At 47.7% G+C, this 20,584-nt stretch overlaps 1 protein-coding gene across 1 annotated transcript in view; it reads right to left on the minus strand.

The window, feature by feature from the left end:
• Positions 1-20,318, minus strand: part of FANCA (FA complementation group A) — a 102,657-nt gene extending 82,339 nt beyond the window's left edge. Inside the window, exon 1 of the mRNA XM_083164071.1 lies at positions 20,173-20,318. Within this exon, the coding sequence (XP_083020197.1) occupies positions 20,173-20,281 (109 nt within the window). The 5' untranslated portion in view covers positions 20,282-20,318. The remainder of the gene's footprint in view (positions 1-20,172) is intronic.
• Positions 20,319-20,584: the final 266 nt, after the last annotated feature.

Here is a 20,584-nt window from a genome sequence, read left to right on the forward strand (position 1 = left end):
CTATACTCTGTAAAGCGCTGCGGAATATGTGTGCGCTATATAAGAAACTGTTAATAAATAAATAAATCTGGCAGGCAGCCTGGGCTGTGTTTGCAGCTCTGACTGGTTTCAGGCTAGGTAGCCGCCTCAGGGGTGCATGAGGTAAGAACGGGAGAGGTTGTGCCCGGAGTGAGGCGTATCGTGTTGGAAAACATGGCGTGTAATCTTTGATCACACAATAACTGATACTCTATTGTAAGCTTGTCTCTGAGGTGATCTAGATCTAGCAGCTGTCAGATCACAGCTTCCGCTGCAGTCCAGGAATCAGGTTTCCTTGCCCTAGAGCCACCTGGAAGCTGACAATTAGAAGCTTGTTTACAAGTCTCCAAGGTGGAGTTCATTCATTCATTCATTCCTTCATTCAACTAATTATTAAGCGGTGTCCATGGGGTCTATTTACTAAGCATTGGAGAGAGAATAAGTAGCAGCCAACCAGCTCCTGTTATGTTTCAAATGCAGCATGTAACATGGCAGTTAGGAGCTGGTTGGCTGCTACTTTATCTCTCTCCACATTATGGGCCTTATTCTGGTCGATGCGTAAATTTCCGAATTCTTTCGGATGGCTTTTTTTAGCCGTCTGCGCATGCGTAGGCAACGCTATGCGCATGTGCTAAGCAAGGTCTCCGTACTTGTTCTCAATAATACCGTACAGAAATGTGCACCGCATTCATTCGGGAGATATGGGCGTATTATGGGCGTCATTCGGAAGTACACAGGGGCGTAGTTTCAAAGTGGGCTAAACTGGGCGTAAACATGGGCGTACACGAGGGAGTGCACTAATTCTGGTAGGCGTGCATTCGGACAGCACACGACTGCAAACGAACCAAAAGGCAAGAAATATGCGGTGTCCTAAAGCAAGTATTTCTTTGCGGACACCACTCGGTCATGCGCTAGGCATTCGGATCGCCCAATTAGTACTCCCGCACCTGAACCAATGTCACCTGAACACAATACAATCCACTCCTCTACTCATTACTCATTAATTACACTCTTTTCATTGCTTCAATTGGAAACCTTGCAGCTTAAATGGACCATTACTAAACACACAAATCTATGCTGAAAGCACGGCTGCATTTGTTACACACATTTACACTGCAAGCAATGGACAGAACTTGCTATCACTAATATAAATATACATGTCACTTTTACATTTAGCAATAACAGCACACATTTGGGGATCAAAAGATAGTAGTATGTTTTGCGGAAATACACCGCATCGGTGCGTACGGCCATGTTCCCGTCCGGTCTGACGCGGTAAGACCGTGCAGAATATGTGTGTGTCCACCACACACGCAAGGTTTGGATGTCGTCCGTAAACACGCCCTCTTCTTAAAGTGTGAGTCTGTCCGAATGCGGAGGACCGGTGGGCGTTTCTTCGTACCATGTCCGCACAGCGTAGCGTGCAGACCACTCAGAAAGAATTCGGAAAATTACGCACCAACCAGAATAACCTCCTATCTCTCTCCAATGAGTATTAAATTGATCCCTATGTTTTATTCTATCATTAAGATGTCACAAATAAACGCTAAGCTCAACCACTTGTATTTATACGACTATACAGTATATGAATAATATTATTTAGTTATTTTTTTACTGTTTACTTATATGAGGGATAACTATCCCGCAGCGCTATAAAGAATATTTAGTTATTGAAAGCAGGGTTGCCTACAATCCTCCTGGAAAGTCCAGTCCAGAAGGGTTCTGGAAATTGGGCCCCCCTGAAAAGAGGGGAAACCCTCCTGGAGAGCTGTCTGACTACTGCGTGCACCCCTGAGGGGATTGTCCGTGGGTCAAATGGGTCATTTGACGCGATTCTCTGCATTTTAGCCCAGCCCTCTGCAGTGTAATGCCTGAAATGCTGGCATTACATGGCAAAGGGCGTGGCTAAATTATGCAAACGCTCTGGCCACACCCATAACAAAATCTCCCTCATGTGGTTCACCCCCAACACGCCTCCTCTTTGCTCACCCCTGCCTCACTGAGCTGGCTGCCTTCTCCTGGAGAGGGCAGCCACCAAGTAGACAAGTATGTTGAAAGCAGTCCCTGCTGAGTGGATCTTAGGCGGGGTACACACTATGCCACTTCATATACAGGGTATACACTAAATCATCGTATACAGGGTATACACTAAATCACTTTAGTGAAGGCCAATGGGCAGATGTATCAAGCTTTCAAAAGTGATAAAGTGGAGAATGATAAATGTTACAGGCTGGGTTTGTAAAATGGCAGGTAGCAGTTGATTGTCTGGTCGCCCCGAGTTCACACGGTATACAGATTCGGTGTCCATGTCGACTTTCGTTGTATTTCGGAGGGGAAAAAAAAATCCTCATGATGACCTTTGACCTTTCCAGTGTCAACCTAATGCACGTGTCGGCCTTACGACCCTGTTGACCTTAGCCATGTAAACTTATTCCATGTGTTGACCTAAGCCCTGTCGACATTTAGTGGTCGACTTAATGTATGTCGGCCGTCACAGTGTCAACCCTATGACCCATGCCCGCCACATTTACCCTGCTGCACTGCAGCCAATTGCCCTAATTCAGGAATCATGTTTTCTCTTGTAAACCTGTATATCCTGTGCTGGGGGCTGTTCTAGGTCCCAGTCATCTGATGATGAAATGGACAAGATCTGAGCGGAACCTGTAACCCGTCCTTCCTGTCTCCAGCAAAATAAGAACGGGTTAAACCCATTTTTGCATTTACGATCTGCTGTCTACGCTATATTCAGGAGTTTATGACACTTGGAGCCGGCGACCTTTGCACCGTTCCCGTAACATTGCTCTTTATACAATGCACTTGTGGACTACTGTCCTCTCATTTATGTGACTGACTGGAGCACTGGGCAACATTCACATCGGGCCTGATTCCAAGTCGGACGCAGTTGAGCGGTGTTCTCAGTCTGCGCTTACCTCTGAGTTGCATCGCACATGCGGAACGATTTTGTACAGTGTCGCAGTACAGGATTAGATGCAGGGTAACAAAAGGACAACATGGTCAAAAGGTCAATATGAAAAGGTCGACATGAGTTTTTCACTGGCATTTTTTGTCGATGATGGCATCTCGCTTTGCTTGCCATGCTTCGGGCCTGGTGCCTCGTTGCGCTGGTGCTGTGCTTGGCATACGTTGCCGTTTCCAATTGTAGTCCACGCGGGTGAGAGAAAAAGTAAAAAAAAAATATATAAAAAAAATAATAATGTCGCCAATATCACGTGTTGACCATTTTCATGTCGACCTTTTCTCATGTCAACATATTGCATGTTGACCTTTTGTCAATGTCGACCTTCTGTCTGTGTCGACCTATTGCATGCCAACCTATTGACTGTCTATCTAGACCCTGTAGATCTTCCAACCGCTTCCCGTAGAGCCGTCCCTGCACAGGCACCATTGCACCAGAAGATGCCGGCACAGCTGCTGCGTGCTGATCAGAATCAACCACACACCTCTCTCATACTCCATCGGTATATACAAAGGGGGACATTTACTTCAACTTTTAAAATTGAAAAAAGGTGCTGTTACCCATAGCAACCACATTCTGTCTGATTTCTCTGTTGCATCCTAGAAAATGATAGACAGAAGATGAACGGTTGGTATGGGCAATATCACCCTTTTTTTTGGGAAGCTTTAGTGGTTGTGCACTCGCTAAACTCACCGCAAGCTGTGCAGTTACCCATGGTAACCGAGTACTCTCCTGTTACATCCTGTTATCACAGCACTCTTCTTGCATTTCAATTACAGCTCTCCTATACCCCTTTCACATCGCAACTCATTACCGGGTACAAGCCGGTTTCTTGCTAGATCGATCCGGTAATTAGTGCGATGTGAAAGAGGTTACCGGGTTCCACAAACAGGTAGCAACACGGCAATATGAACTGGTAAAAAAGAAGGGTTCTTACCGGTTCGTAGCTGTGCAGTGTAAATGGGTTAAACGGGTCGAGCGACCCGTTTACACTATGGAGGAGGCAGCGCTTGGAGCAGCACCAGCCCTAAGCGCTGCCTCCCCCCCCCCCCCGGATGATGTCAGCAAACCGGCAAGGGTTTCGCCGGAACTGAACCATTTCAAAGTCCCGGTGCGACCCTGCATTTTGCGATGTGAAAGCGGTATTAATCTTCTACAATCTATGGGCCCCATTTATCAATGATCGCATTTACAATGCGATCTGGGTGGAATATTACCGCCCAGGATCGCATTGTAAAATGCGATAATTTCGCCCCAATGTTTTATCAGCTGTGCGCAGGGACAGGGTTCCGAAGCCGGGGGGGGGGGGGTCTGCACTTGCGCGGTTATGCGCTGTCCCCCCCCCCCCCGACCCCTATGACCGCATGGGGGATGCGGCCGGCGGCGCTGCAGGGGGGGATCGCAGCAGGGATCCCTTAATGCATCTCAGTGCTACTTAATATTTGCGGTTAACCCCCGAAAACGGATGTTTTCGGGGATTTAACCTCAAATATTACTTGATAAATGGGCCCATATATGTGCATCTCTTCTCATTCACTTCCCTATATCTCAGCTGTATTGTGTACTAAGATTTGTGCTGTTAATTGTGTTCTGTTTTAGTATTTCTGTTGCTGTTATGTCTGGTTCTGTGTACCCTGTCCTGTTCTAATGTGTTCTATATGTATGGCGCTGCGTACCACTTGTGGTGCCTTATAAATAAAGATATAATAATAATAATAATTGCAGGACATCTCTTCATGTCTATAGTCAGCCGCAATGAATTCCCTGCTCTGAGTTTAAGGCGCAGGGTAAGGCAGGGTGGAGGGCCCTGCCTCAGTGTTCTCAGCAGCTCCATAACATCAGAGAATCCAGTCTGCTCGCTTTCCTGCTCCCCTTTTGTCCGTGGTCCTGTGGGATCAGCATTGAAGGCTCCTTTTACATGAAATTAGATTCATCTGAAGCCCTGGATCACAGACTCCACATTTTGGCCTAATTCACATATCCAGCTGGGGTTGGAAGCACAGAGTGCTATTGTAACAGTGTGCTGGGAACATTGCGGCCATTCACGGCCTCCAGGACTAGAAGATGCAAAGTAATCGTCAGAAGTGTAAACAGCAAGCCCCACAGGGAAGGTTATACAGGACTCTGCTGTCTGCCCACAGTGCAGGGAAGGTTATACAGGACTCTGCTGTCTTCCCACAGCACAGGGCAGGTTATACAGGACTCTGCTGTCTGCCTGCAACGTAGGGAAGGTTATACAGGACTCTGCTGTCTGCCCGCAGAACAGGGAAGGTTATACAGGACTCTGCTGTCTGCCCACAGCACAGGGCAGGTTATACAGGACTCTGCTGTCTGCCCACAGAACAGGGAAGGTTATACAGGACTCTGCTGTCTGCCCGCAGAACAGGGAAGGTTATACAGGACTCTGCTGTCTGCCTGCAGTGCAGGGAAGGTTATACAGGACTCTGCTGTCTGCCTGCAGTGCAGGGAAGGTTATACAGGACTCTGCTGTCTGCCTGCAGTGCAGGGAAGGTTATACAGGACTCTGCTGTCTGCCTGCAGTGCAGGGAAGGTTATACAGTACTCTGCTGTCTGCCTGCAGTGCAGGGAAGGTTATACAGGACTCTGCTGTCTGCCTGCAGTGCAGGGAAGGTTATACGTGACTCTGCTGTCTGCCTGCAGTGCAGGAAAGGTTATACAAGACTCTGCTGTCTGCCTGCAGTGCAGGGAAGTTTATACAGGACTCTGCTGTCTGCCCGCAGTGCAGGGAAGGTTATACAGGACTCTGCTGTCTTCCCACAGCACAGGGCAGGTTATACAGGACTCTGCTGTCTGCCTGCAACGTAGGGAAGGTTATACAGGACTCTGCTGTCTGCCCGCAGAACAGGGAAGGTTATACAGGACTCTGCTGTCTGCCCACAGCACAGGGCAGGTTATACAGGACTCTGCTGTCTGCCCACAGAACAGGGAAGGTTATACAGGACTCTGCTGTCTGCCCGCAGAACAGGGAAGGTTATACAGGACTCTGCTGTCTGCCTGCAGTGCAGGGAAGGTTATACAGGACTCTGCTGTCTGCCTGCAGTGCAGGGAAGGTTATACAGGACTCTGCTGTCTGCCTGCAGTGCAGGGAAGGTTATACAGGACTCTGCTGTCTGCCTGCAGTGCAGGGAAGGTTATACAGTACTCTGCTGTCTGCCTGCAGTGCAGGGAAGGTTATACAGGACTCTGCTGTCTGCCTGCAGTGCAGGGAAGGTTATACGTGACTCTGCTGTCTGCCTGCAGTGCAGGAAAGGTTATACAAGACTCTGCTGTCTGCCTGCAGTGCAGGGAAGTTTATACAGGACTCTGCTGTCTGTCTGCAGTGCAGGGAAGGTTATACAGGACTCTGCTGTCTGCCTGCAGTGCAGGGAAGGTTATACAGGACTCTGCTGTCTGCCTGAAGCGCAGCTGCGCAGGGAAGGTTATACAGGACTCTGCTGTCTGCCTGCAGTGCAGGGAAGGTTATACAGGACTCTGCTGTCTGCCTGCAGTGCAGGGAAGGTTATACAGGACTCTGCTGTCTGCCTGCAGTGCAGGGAAGGTTATACAGGACTCTGCTGTCTGCCTGCAGTGCAGGGAAGGTTATACAGGACTCTGCTGTCTGCCTGCAGTGCAGGGAAGGTTATACAGGACTCTGCTGTCTGCCGGCAGCGCAGGGAAGGTTATACAGGTCTCTGCTGTGTGCCTGTAGCACAGGGAAGGTTATACAGGACTCTGCTGTCTGCCTGCAGTGGGAATTACCTCAGATTAAGGGCCCCATTTATCAAGTAATATTTGTGGCTAAATCCCCGAAAACGGATGGCTAACCGCAAATATTTAGTATCCCGAATGTATTAAAGGGGGACTGCAGCAGGAATCTCTGATCCCTGCTACGATCTCCCCTGCAGCGCCGCCGGCCGCATCTCCCATAGGTTTCTATGGGGGATGCGAAGCTGCACCGATGTATGTATCAACATCGGGCAGCCCGGCTTCGCACCCCTGGGCTATCACCATTCTGATATGGAGATAGCCCATTGTAGCCTATATGGCTACAGATCGCACTTCGGTCAGCGGGGGTCGCCGGGTGGGTCAGTGCATAACCGCGCATGCGCAGCCCCCCTCGCTTCCGGGTCAGCGCTAAAATACATTTTACAATGCGATCCTGGGCGGTAATATTCCGCCCAGGTGTCAGTCAGTGGCAGAACTGGTACACATTATATTACAGCACAGAGGAGCTTCCATATTGGTACAGATGGAATGGGATGGTTATTTTGTGCCAGTTTTTTACATTTGGGATTACGTGATGTGCTGCTGGCCTGTCGTGCAGTACATGCTGTGTACAAGTAATATGGGTCACCAGGGCTGCCATCAGAAATTGTAGGGCCTGGGACTGACAAAATAGACAGTAATTCCCTTTCTCAAAGTCAACATGCCTGGTGCATACCTCCCAACTTTGAGGAGGGAGGAGGAGGGATTCTGGTGCGTGTAGGAGGCACGGCCAAAAATTGGGGGGCATGGCCTAGCGGGAAAGGGGTGTGGTCTATACTTGTTGCTTATAAGTTGAGGTAGGTAGCCCAATGCATTTCGTCGATGTGACTTCATCAAGGGGACCTCTTGATGAAGTCACATCGACGAAACGCGTTGGGATACCTACCTCCTACCATCTCATAAGTTAAGCACCTTATTATTATCTGTACTCAACTTATCAGCAACATTGTTTTATATATATTTTTATATATATATTTATTTTATATATATACTTTTGCCGTCTGCTCTTTTTAACTCATTAACCTTTTACCTTTTACTATTTGTCCATAAAATTTTATTATATTAAATATTATTTTTTTATATAATTTATCTCATATACAATAATTAGTCGCCGCTGTCTTTTTACATCGCTATATATAAATCTCTAGTAACGTACCAATACTCTCACTAAAAGACAGGCTGACACCTTTTATAACTAAGGGAATATTATTGTTATATACCACCAATTTAGCACAAGTGGCGCCTCTCATCCAAAGCTAACATATATATATATATATATATATATATATATAGAGGTCGAGAGGACCGGCACTTAGTATATCCAATAGGTCAACAGGTGAGGTGCCTTCCACATCAGAAGTATATAATAACGATTTTCAAAAAAATGAAAACAGGAGGCGGCACTCAAAGAAAACGTGGGTAAATTGTATTAAAGCATAAAAGTGCAAAACTGGTCAGTATACATGGTCAACAGTTTCGGAGCTGACGCCCCTTCCTCAAGACCACTGACACATCAACTGAATCAAACAAAACATAATGGTGAAGTGCAGAAAACGAAACGTTTTCTGCACTTCACCATTATGTTTTGTTTGATTATATATGTCTTGATAAAGGATTTGAATATCCGAAGCGGGCGTCTGGCCGGCACTCGAAAGTGCTTGGTGCTTGTCTTGCCTGGTGCCTTCCAAAATACACCTGAAATCAGGTATCCATAACTCACTCACACGGCGGCACTCCAAGGACGAAATAAAAAGTCGATACACACTGTATGTGTTCAACGTTTCAGTGCTGTGCACTGTTCTTGATAAAAGTGCACAGCACTGAAACATTGAACACATACAGTGTGTGTCGACTTTTTATTTCGTCCTTGGAGTGCCGCCGTGTGAGTGAGTTATATATATATATATATATATATATATATTTTTTTTTTTTCTTTTAATACATGCCAACCACAGGGGGCCCCTAGCTAGAGGGGGGCCCAGGGGTACTGACCCCTTTTGCCCCTGCTTTAATCCGGGCCCGGTCACAGCTCACAGAAAGCATTGAATACACCCTATTGACATGTCTCAGAAGAGAGCTCTCTGCACTCATTGGAATCTCTAAAGATGTCTCTCTGCGCTCACACTCCCCAGAGACGGAACTGAATGAGAGCTGTTCACTGACATGAAAATGACATGTGACAAGATGGGTTCTCCTAAGTGTCTCCTTATCCCTGCTGCTGTCCCCAGGGCAGGATACGGTTACTGACAGCTAATCAGTGGGGGTAGAAGTGTTCTCGGCCTCTCTGACCCAGCCGTAGCAGTGGCGTAGGATACACTTTGTGTTTGGCAAAGGCCTAGTAACAGATGTGTACAATGAATACAGTAACATCCTTGTAAAGCAGGACATTCTCATGTGCCTCCAATGATAAACACCACAATCGCATACATAATGATAACACGAAACCGTATATACTCGAGTATAAGTCGACCCGAATATAAGCTGAGGCACCTAATTTTACCAAAAAAAAAAAAAAAAAAAACGGGGAAAACTTATTGACTCGAGTATAAGCCTATGGTGGGAAATGCAGCAGCTACTGGTAAATGTCCCTGTATAATAATACCAGGACACCACAGGCTGCTCCCCCTGCATAATAGCAGGACACCAAAGGTGGCTCCCCCTGCACAGGACACCACAGGCTTCTCCCCCTCAACAGGATTCTCCCCCTCCAAAGGCTGCTCTCCCTGCACAGGAGGCTTCTCCCCCTGCACAGGACACCACAAGCTGCTCCCCCTGCACAGGAGGCTTCTCCCCCTGCACAGGACACCACTGGCTGCTCCCCCATGCACAGGACACCACTGCCTGCTCCCCCTGCACAGGACACCACTGGCTGGTCCCCCTGCACAGGACACCACAGGCTGATCCCCTTTGACACCACTGGCTGCTCCCCTGCACAAGACACCACAGGCTTCTCCACTGCACTGGACACCTCTGGCTGCACCCCCTGCACAGAAGGCTTCTCCCCCTGCACAGGACACCACTGGCTGCTCCCCCTGCACAGGACACCACTGGCTGCTCCCCCTGCAAGGGACACCACAGACGGAGGAGGGAGCAGCCGCCGCCTACCTCCTACAGCGTCCGACTCCAGGGGCTTGGGGGTGCGCCGCTGATTGGCTCCACGGGGGTGGGGGAGGGGGGTACGCGGCCACCGCCACTGACCTGGTCCTGCATCCAGCCGCCCGCCGATGAGTTGCTACACAGCGCTGCCCGGATCCACTTTGAACACAGGCGCGGCTACAGCAACATGGCTGCCGGCCTCCTGCACTGAGGACATGTAGAAAGAAAAACCTCGGCTTATACTCGAGTATATACGGTAAATCAGAGATCTCGTATAAGTAAATCAATTTCATCCAATACGTCCCTATGATTAGAGTTCTAGGGACTGCCCGATGGTGGATGAGTTATCCAATGCTGTCATAGGATGGATCACTAATGCAGCAGGAGGTGTCTTTGTGTAATAGTTGCCTCCTGCTGCGTCACTACAGCACTATCACTGCTGCTTCCATGGAAGGATAGCAATGCCAGCAGCACCTGAATACACATATGTACGTCTCAGGGGGCCTCAGAGAACTACATCACTAGTAACAGGGGCATATATGGGGTAGACTGGAAACATTACAGCAGGGTTATAGTTTGGCCTGACTGTAAGGCCCATACACACTTGACGATTTTCAGCTGAAAATTGCTTAGTGTGTATGGGTCAACGATCCCCGACTAGCGATGATGCGCGCTCCCGCATCATCGCTAGTAAGGTGGTTCATCTGCTGGTTTTACCAGCAGATGCAGCGATGATGGATGGTTTGTTATCCATCATCGCTGTGTGTGTACGGCCGCCAGGCTGAAAGATTAGCCACTTTCAACCCGGCGGACCGCCCTGCTCCCTCCCCCTGCTCCATACTCACCCGACGTCTACCGCGCTGGTCTCCCGGCATCGTCCTCCATGTTCAGCCGCCCGTGGCTTGCAGCTGACACCCCCCCCCCCCTCCTGCCATCCACCGCTGGTCCCTCGGCACCGTCCTCGGGGCTGGCATGTTAAACTTCAGCTGCCTGGGGCTTGCTGCTGACGCCCCGCCCCCCTCCACACGGAGCACCACTGGCCACCAATGTTTGCTATTTTTAAGCCAGTAATATATTGCTGCCATGTGCCAGCAATGTATATATTACTGGCACCACTGGGTACCAATGAAATGCTTATGCCAGTAGTATATACATTGCTGGCACATGCCAGCAATGTATATATTACTGGCACTGCTGGCCGCCAATGTTATTAATAACCCACTGCCCACCAATGTAATATACAGTATAAGCCAGTAATGTATACATTGCTGGCACATGCCAGCAATGTATATATAACTGGCACCACTGCCCACCAACGTAATGTATAAGCCAGTAATGTATACATTGCTGGCACATGCCAGCAATGTATATATAACTGGCACCACTGCCCACCAACGTTATGTATTAGCCAGCAGTGTATACATTGCTGGCACATGCCAGCAATGTATATATAACTGGCACCACTGCCCACCAACGCAATGTATAAGCCACCCCCTTCCCCCTCCGAGTCCAGGGGGAAGGGGGTGAAGCGGCCACCGCCAAGTGGGGGGGGGGGGGGCTTGATGTGGCTGCCCCCCTGAGTCCAGGGGGAAAGGGGTGAAGCGGCCCCTGCGACCGCAGAATCCGGGGGGGGGGGGCTTGATGCGGCTGCCTCCTCCGAGTCTGGGGCTCCCGCATCACTGCTAGGAAGGTCTTTCATCTGCTGGTTTTACCAGCAGATCCAGCGGTGATGGATGGTTTTCCATCCATCGTCGCTGTGTGTGTACGCTGCAGGGCTGAAAGTGATTAACCACTTTCAGCCCGGCGGTACGCCCCGCCGCCCTCCCCCCCGCCCGTCATATACTCACCCTCCTGGACTTGTCCTCGCTGCCCCGCTCACTCGTCCGGCTGGCTGCTGCTGCTGCGGTGGCGGCTGGCTGGTGAAGAGCCCTGCTCCCCTGCCTGTCTCACCCTGCCTGCTGCCGCGCTGGTCCACCCCGCTCCACTCCACTGTCCACACGGGTCTGTCTATGCTCTGCCGCCCGGTCCCGGCATGCAGCTGATGCACCCCCCACCTCCCTGCATCCTGCTCCACACGGAGCAGCACTGGCCACCAATGTTTTCTCTTTTAAGCCAATAATATATACATTGCTGGCATGTGCCAGCAATGTGTATGTTAGGCACCACTGGGCACCAATGACATTTATTAGCCATTTATAAGCCAGTAATATATAGATTGCTGGCACATGCCAGCAATCTATATATTACTGGCACCACTGGGCACCAATGACAATTGTAAGCCAGTAATATATAGATTGCTGGCACATGCCAGCAATCTATATATTACTGGCACCACTGGGCACCAATGACACTTGTAAGCCAGTAATATATAGATTGCTGGCACATGCCAGCAATCTATATATTACTGGCACCACTGGGCACCAATGACAACCGTAAGCCAGTAATATGTAGATTGCTGGCACATGCCAGCAATGCATATATTACTGGCATTACTGCCCACTATGAGTTAAATTGAGCCGGAACGGGGCAGAAGTGCGTTCCGTCAGTCCATTTTGGAGGCGGAACGTCCGCTCACTTTGCCCCACTGTCTGTCCCTGCCTACATCGTTAAAGGAGACAGCCGGCAGAGTGGTGGTAAACCCGGCTATCTCAGAGCAGGTCCAACCACCCGCTGTGGGGCTATTTCCAATGACACGCCTGCTCGCGAGCCACCGTCGCCTGATTGGTGGACCTGCTCTGAGACAGTCGGATTTCCCCACCGCTCTGCCCGGTGATCTCCTTTACTGATGCAGGCAGGGACAGACAGCGGGGCAAGGTGAGCGTAAGGATGCAGTGCACATAGCATGTTACCCCTGGCACCGTGCATGAAAACCCTAGCAATGAGCATGTAGGTAAACGACACTTATGTGGCATTATGGTGTGTGGCATATGAGCAGGTGTAGTTTAACTGATTGCTGGGCTCCGAATATATGCAGCCCAGCAATCAGTTCTGAATCATGCACCAAGAACAGGAATGCACTGAAACAAATGGCCGCTGCTCCCATCCTTGTAATTCAAACCCCACCCATTATGTAAATCGCCTTTTATATGAAAGATGTTCAGCAAAGACTTTCGCCTCCTGAAAATTTCTTGCTCTTTGGGGAAAATAGCTCAGTGTGTACGCACTATTTTGGTAAAAGATATATCTTTCAGAGATTTTGGCAAAGTCTTTTGAAATGAAAATCTTCTAGTGTGTATGGGCCTTAAGTGTCACTTTCTCCTATATACTGATGTAAAAAGCACAGGTGGTTGTAGTACAGAATACCACACTATACACAGCAGGAGGGGGATATACAATACAGTCATATATGGGCTGTGTGCAAATATTACAAAATTGTCATTTGTTTAATCATAGATGTACTTATAGGGTGTGTGTCAGTGTGTGTGGCTATTTATACTAGCCTGTAATCTGGACTTGCACACACCCTGTGTCACACTGTATGCACTGCGTGCTATGTGAGGGGACCGGCAGCATCAGTATTTATCCTGTGTGTGCAGTGATCTTTGTACTGGGCTGGGCAGCAGTCTGCACACCTGTCCCTGCCTGTCACTCACCTGCACCTGTCTGTCATTCACCTGCATCTGTCAATCACATGCACCTCTCCCTGCCTGTCACTCACATGTTCCTGTCCCTGCCTCTAACTCACATGTACCTGTCACTCACTTGCATCTGTCCCTTCCTGTCACTCACATGCACCTGTCCCTGTCTGTCACTGACCTGTCCCTGCCTGCCACTTACATGTACCTGTCCCTGCCTGTCACTCACCTGCACCTGTCACTCACATGCATCTGTTCCTGCCTGTCACTCACATGTAACTGTCTGTCATTCACCTGCACCTGTCACTCACATGTACCTGTCCCTGCCTGTCACTCTTATGCACATGTTACTGCCTGTCACTTGCCCCTCCCCGTCACTCACATGTACCTATCCCTGCCTGTCACTCACATGCACCTGTCCCTGCCTGTCACTCACATGCACCTGTTCTTGCCTGTCACTGACATGTACCTGCCCCCAGGGGCGGATCCAGGATAAAATGACATGGGGGGCACCATGATAAAAGAGGATTAGGTGGGGGAGGGGCAGTGTTAGTAATGCCAATGTACATGCTAAGAGAGCGGCAGAGAGAGGGTGGGAATGGGATTAAAAATAGGCCCTGGCATTTAAAGTACGCAGGCTCACCATGGCGACAAAAGTGAAGGATGCAGTTGTACGCGCGCCGAAGGCGCGCTCCAGAAAAGGGGGTGTGGCCACTCAACAAGGGGCATGTCCTTGAGTGTAGTGTACAACACTATATACAACTTCTACACATTATGCAACAAAATACTAGACCCCACTATACTTGCCCCACACATGATGCCAAATGGAATGAGCCAAAATTTACATAATGCCACATGGATTGAGCCAAAATTCACATAATGCCACATGGATTGAGCCAAAATTCACATAATGCCACACAGATTAAGCCAAAATTCCCAATACGTTTCATAAACAGGGACATTGTCCATCAAAGGCGGGCTTTAAACATTTACACCATAATGTCCATTACACGTTAAGTTACATGCCATTATGTCCATTATGTATTATGCCAAACACCATAATGCCTATTAAAAATTATGCTACATAAGTGCTGCTTATCTACATGCTCATTGCCAAGGGTTCCATGCTCATTGCCAGAGGTTCCATGCTCGTTGCCATGTGGGATTACATGCTCATTGCCAAGGGAGAATACATGCTCGCGGTAAATGGGGGACAGCCGCTGCCAGGCAGAAGTGATAGCCACTCACAGTGGCAGAGCCTGGCTGTATTCAGAGCACTGCAGGTCCCGGCTATTTGAAATAATACCCCTTTCACACCAGAAAATGCATTCCCAGGTTGGCCCCCTTTACACCAGCCTAGTCCCTGCATTTTCTGGTGTGAGGGGGAGAGAAACTGAGGAAGCCGCCGACAGACACGCAAGGCGGAGAAACGCGTTTTTGAGCTCCATTGCTACATCATCCGTCCATATTAATCTCCAGCCGGGTCACATATACAGTGGACAGCAGATATCCAGTTATCCTACTGGTAAAGGAGGAAAAGTGACGTGCCACCCACAGAATTACACCTGCATAAGGAGGCATCTCCATCCATAAATCACTGCTTGAGAACACTGACTGTGACATGGACTGGTAACTATAAAAAGGATTACAAATTGCAAACAAAGAAATAACTATCATGCCATAATATTTCAAGCCTGCTAAACTGCCTCAAACACCTAGCCAGCAATATATGTTATCTGTTGTTTGTCATGTATGTGGATTTTATGTAATATTCAATGTTGATATGTTGAAGTGCACTTCATATTAATATGTATCATACTTTTTTAAATAAATACAATCTATTATTCAAGCAATTGTGTGTATAAATACTGTGAAAATTAAGGCAGAACTGCGCTTCTTAAAGTGACAGTGTCCCTTATTCTGGGACAAAGTCACTCCCTGTTTGAAATAATACCCCTTTCACACCAGAAAATGCATTCCCAGGTTGGCCCCCTTTACACCAGCCTAGTCCCTGCATTTTCTGGTGTGAGGGGGAGAGAAAACCACCCCCCTTCCCCTTTAACCAGTTATCTCATTTAACCGGCTATATCCTTGGAACCAACTGACGCATTTACATAAGACAAGTATCATATTGAAGAACTTTTGAGTGGGCTTTGAATGATTTTGTTCCAGTGAAACTGAAACGTTTGGTTCCAGAGTAATCGGCCATCAAAGAACATGAACAGCCATGAAATTACATTTCAAAAATAGAAAAATCGGTTTACATGCAATATCTCTGAAACCGATTGACCGATATGGACCAGCCTAGTATCATATTGTAGGCCCAGCGATTTGGAATTGAATGAGATCAACCACGAGCTTCTGTGATGCCAGGGAGGGAACTGGCAGCCGTCGGAACTAGGTGGGGGTCGGAATTGCCGGGTCCCATATTATCCTATGGGGAAAAAACGTTACAGCTTTGCCAGGCGATATCTTTGGTTCCCGGGGGGCTAGAGACACGGGGCTGGGCTCGTTGGAAAGCCCTGGTCCTCAGCTACAAAATCAAATGACAGGGGGGGCACGTGCCCAGGTGCCCCCCCCCCTGAATCCGCCACTGCCTGCCCCTGCCCGTCACTGACATGCACCTGCCCCTGGCCGTCACTCACATGCACCTGTCCATCACTGACATGTACCTGTTCCTGCCTGTCACTCACATGCCCCTGTCCCTCACATGCACCTGCCTGTCACTCAAATGCACCTGTCCCTGCCTGTCACTGACATGTACCTGTCCCTTCCTGTCACTCACCTGCACCTGTCTGTCACTCACATGTACCTGTCCCTGCCTGTCACTAACATTCACATGCACCTGTCACTCATAGTTACATAGTTGTTAGGGCTGAAATAAGACTTGCGTCCATCTAGTTCAGTGTTTTTCAACCACTGTGCCGTGGCACACTAGTGTGCCTTGAGCTGTTCTCAAGTGTGCCCCTAGATCTAGAGATGCCCAAACCAGTTTACAGCCACCACCAGTTCAACTGTTATTTACTGGTCTCTTCTTTTCATGTAAAGGGCCAATGTATTTTATTTTTGTTACCTGTGGGGACCAGTGTGGTTGTTTTTTTTATATGGGGACCAATAGGTTTGTTGTTTTTCCTGTGGGGGCCAATGTGTTTTGCTCTGTGGGGATCTCATGGTGTGCCTTGGCAATTTTAAAACCTTTTTAGTGTGCCGCAAGGTAAAAAGGTTGAAAATCACTGATCTAGTTCAACCTTGGTTTATTAGCTTAACCCTTGTTTTATGTAGTGAATACTGATATTTTAAAGATTGTTATTTTTATTTGTACCCCTGGATGTTTTTAGCCACTAAATGTTTGTCTAACCTTATTTTAAATGTATTTATTGTGTCTGTCGACACCACCTCACCAGGCAGAGAGTTCCATAGTTTGGCTGCCCTGACCATGACATTTTTTTTTCCTTCTAAGAGAACAATTTTTTTTTCTTCTATTCTGAACTCGTGCCCTCGAGTCCTTCCTTGTAGTAAAAATGGCGCTTGACAGTTCCATATATTGGCCCCTGATATATTTGTACATGTTAAGCATGTTCCCCCTTAAACGTCTCTTTTCTAGTGTAAATAATCCCAATTTGTTCAATGTGTCCTCATAGCTTAAATTCTCCATTCACTTTATTAGCTTTGTTGCTCTTATTTGGATTTTTTCCAGTTCTATGTCCTTTTTATAGTGCGGGGCCCATAATTGTACTCTATATTCAAGATGTGGTCTAACCAATGCTCTGTACAGTGGCATAATTACTTTTGAGTCCCTAGTTTCCACACATGTTAGTATTCTGTTGGCCTTGTTTGTTGCTATATGAAATTGAGCACAGCACCCCAATTTGTTATCTATTTGGACTCCTAGATCTTTTTAAAGTTCTGAATTACCCAATTTCACCCCACTTAGGTTATAACTAGCACATTGATTATGTCTCCCCAGGTGCATAACCTTGCATTTATCCACATTGAACATAATTTTCCACTTTTTTCCCCATTCATCCAGTTTATTAAGATCATTCTGAAGCGCGGCGACATCCTCGGTTGATCTAATTACTCTGCTCAATTTTGTGCCGTCAGCAAAGATGGAAACTTTGCTGAGTAGTCTCACCCCAATATCATTAATAAATATGTTAAATAAAATGGGCCCTAGTACCGATCCTTGTGGCACTCCACTTAGTACTGATATCATATTTGATACTGTACCATTCACAACCACTCTCTGTTCTCTATTACACAGCTAGTTCCCTACCCATCTAAAAATTCTTACCCCTAGTGCCATTCTTACCCCTCCATTTTGTTTATCAACCTCTTGTGTGGCACTGTATCAAAGGCATTAGCAAAATCTAAGAAGGCCACCTCTACAGCATTTCCATTATCAAGATTTTTGTTGACATCCTCATAGAAGCCTAGTAAATTTGTTTGGCATGAATGATGTTTCACAAACCCATGTTGGTTGATACTAATTAAACTATGAAGATTTAAATATTCCTGGATACCATCCCTTAAAAAAATGTACCCACTATTGATGCACTATTACAGGCTCACAGGCCTGTAATTAGCTGGGTTATACATTTTTCCTTTTTTGAATATTGGCTCTACCTCAGCTAATCTCCAAGTCTTTTGGTACCTAAGCTGATGTGAGTTATCAAAAATGTGTTGATATGAAATATTATTGTATGTCCAAACAAGATGAATATTTCAAGTTAATAAACAATATATATATATATTCAGTAATGTAATACAATGGGGGTGCTAATTCCTCCCTTAGTTCCATTAGTACCCTAGGATGAATCCCATCTGGGCCTGGTGATTTGTTTGTTTTGATTTTGCTGAGACGCAATTTTATTTAATCTGCTGTGAAAGCAACATTAAGATCTGGCTTGCTCATTCCATTTGTGGTACCTGTAAGTTCCACTGTCCGTTCTCCCCTGGTAAACACTGATGAGAAACTTTTTTGGTACTTGTGTAGTTTCACGGCGCCATGCGTCTGAGTCCCCTTGCGGGGCTCGCTTCGCTTGCCAGCGCTGCGGGCTCGGTGGCTCGCTACGCTCGCCAGCGCTGCAGGCTCGGTGGCTCGCTACGCTCGCCTGCGCTGCGGGCTCGGTGGCTCGCTACGCTATTTAAAATCAACTCCATGCCAACATGGATAGTGGAGGTATGAACTATCCATGTTGGCATGGAGTTAAGTTAGTTTATTTGAAATATTTAGTGGCGAGCGTACACCCGGAAGTAGCACGGCGCCATGCTGGCGCCGTGAAACTACACAAGTACCACTTTTTTTAACAGTTCTCACATGCACTTGTCCCTGCCTGTTACTCACATGCACCTATCCCTGCCTGTCCATGCATGCATCTGTCCCTCCCTGTTACTCAAATGTACATGTCCCTCACTTGCCCCTGCCTGTCACTCCCATGAACCTAAGTCACTCACATGTCCCTTCCGTTCATTCACATGCACCTGTCCCTGCCTGTCAATCACATGCACCTGTCCATGCCTGTCATTTACATGCACCTGTCCCTGCCTGTCACACCCATGCACCTGTCCATGCCTGTCACTCACATGCACCTGTCCCTGTCTGTCACATGCACCTGTCCCTGCCTGTCACTCCCATGCACCTGAATGACCGACAGTCGGGGTCCTGACTGACAGGGGTTATTCTTCCTTGTCGGTCGGGGGGGTGTCCACGACCCTCCATAGGGGGAGAATAGAACCATTGTTGAGCGAGGGTCTTCTTTGCGCTCACCCCCCCCCCCTGTCACGGCACCGGCAGTCGGGATTCTGAGCGATAGTATCCTGATTGTCGGCCAGTCATAACACACCCCCTTTATAGCAGTGTTGCCAACTCTGAAATGAAAAACAAGCAACTGTTGACTGAAAAAATAAGCCAAAAGCATGAATTCTAATGATGTGTACACACTTGTACAATGTGCATGAGATTTTGACTATACTGGATCGCATGCAGATTGTATGGGTTTTAACCAATGTTCCCTCTAATTTTACGAAGGCTGTGTGCGGCAAAAGATATTGGCCGTGCAACTTTGGAAGGAAATGTACATTTTTGTGCGTCACATAACGTATAAAGGCCTAGGTTTCAAGTTCTGTTGAGTTAATAAAGCAATTTGAATGTTTACAGACTACACACACCACACATATAGACTATAGCAGTGATTTTGAACCTTATTAAAATCGTGGCACACTAAAAAAGATTTTAACATTTGTGCGCTCAGTTGTAATGTCTGTGCGCGGGCTCGGCGAGTTGTGTGCGCACGCACACGCGCACAGCTTAGAGGGAACACTGGTTTTAACCCTTGCGATCCCGATGCGCGCTCCCGTATTGCAGTCAGAAAGTCTTTGCTGCATGGACTATATAGTGCAGGTCTCCACTATATAGTCTAAATTGTAATATAGTCTAAATTGTACAAGTGTGTACACACCTTAAAGAGCCCAACTTGTTTGTTTTATTAAAATGAATATAATATTTACACAATCTGCCTTTAATGTATTTACAACTATATTTATCATAACAAAACTGGCTAAAAAAACTGTAATTTTATATACATATTTTTAGTGTAACATCTTTGTGAATTTAAGATATTGAACTTTTATGTTTCCGCTAAAGAAAAATCTCAAGTGAAAATTGCCGACTGTCTGTGGTGCAGCGAAAACAAACGCTATAGCGGTAGACCCCCCCCCCCCCCCCCCATGGCTTCTTACCTATGTCACCGTGAGGAGGATGTGTGTGTCTAATGGTGAATGACCAATTACTGTACCTCTGATGGTACAGTGGTTCCAAAAATAAAAAAGCCCCAAAACAAGCAACCATAAAAAAAGTAACTTGAACCCCCCAACAAAAAAACAAGCACAATTCCGCTTGTTATAAGCTAAATTGGCTTATCCCCCCCAATGCTGCACCTGCCCCCCCTCCCCCCATAGCTGCCCCTGTCTCCCCGCAATGCTGCCCCTGTCTCCCCGCAATGCTGCCCCCCCCCCCAGTATCAGCCCCTGTCCCACCCGGCCTCTGACCGCCCCCTCCCCCGGTCTCTGCCCCAGGTCCCCCCAGTCTCTGTCTCCCCAATCTCAGCCCCGGCACGCCCCCCCCAGTCTTTTGTCTCCCCCCGGTCCCCGC

This window comes from Crinia signifera, chromosome 11 (genome assembly GCF_055691185.1).
Source record: "Crinia signifera chromosome 11, ASM5569118v1, whole genome shotgun sequence".
NCBI classification, from domain to species: Eukaryota; Metazoa; Chordata; class Amphibia; order Anura; family Myobatrachidae; genus Crinia; species Crinia signifera.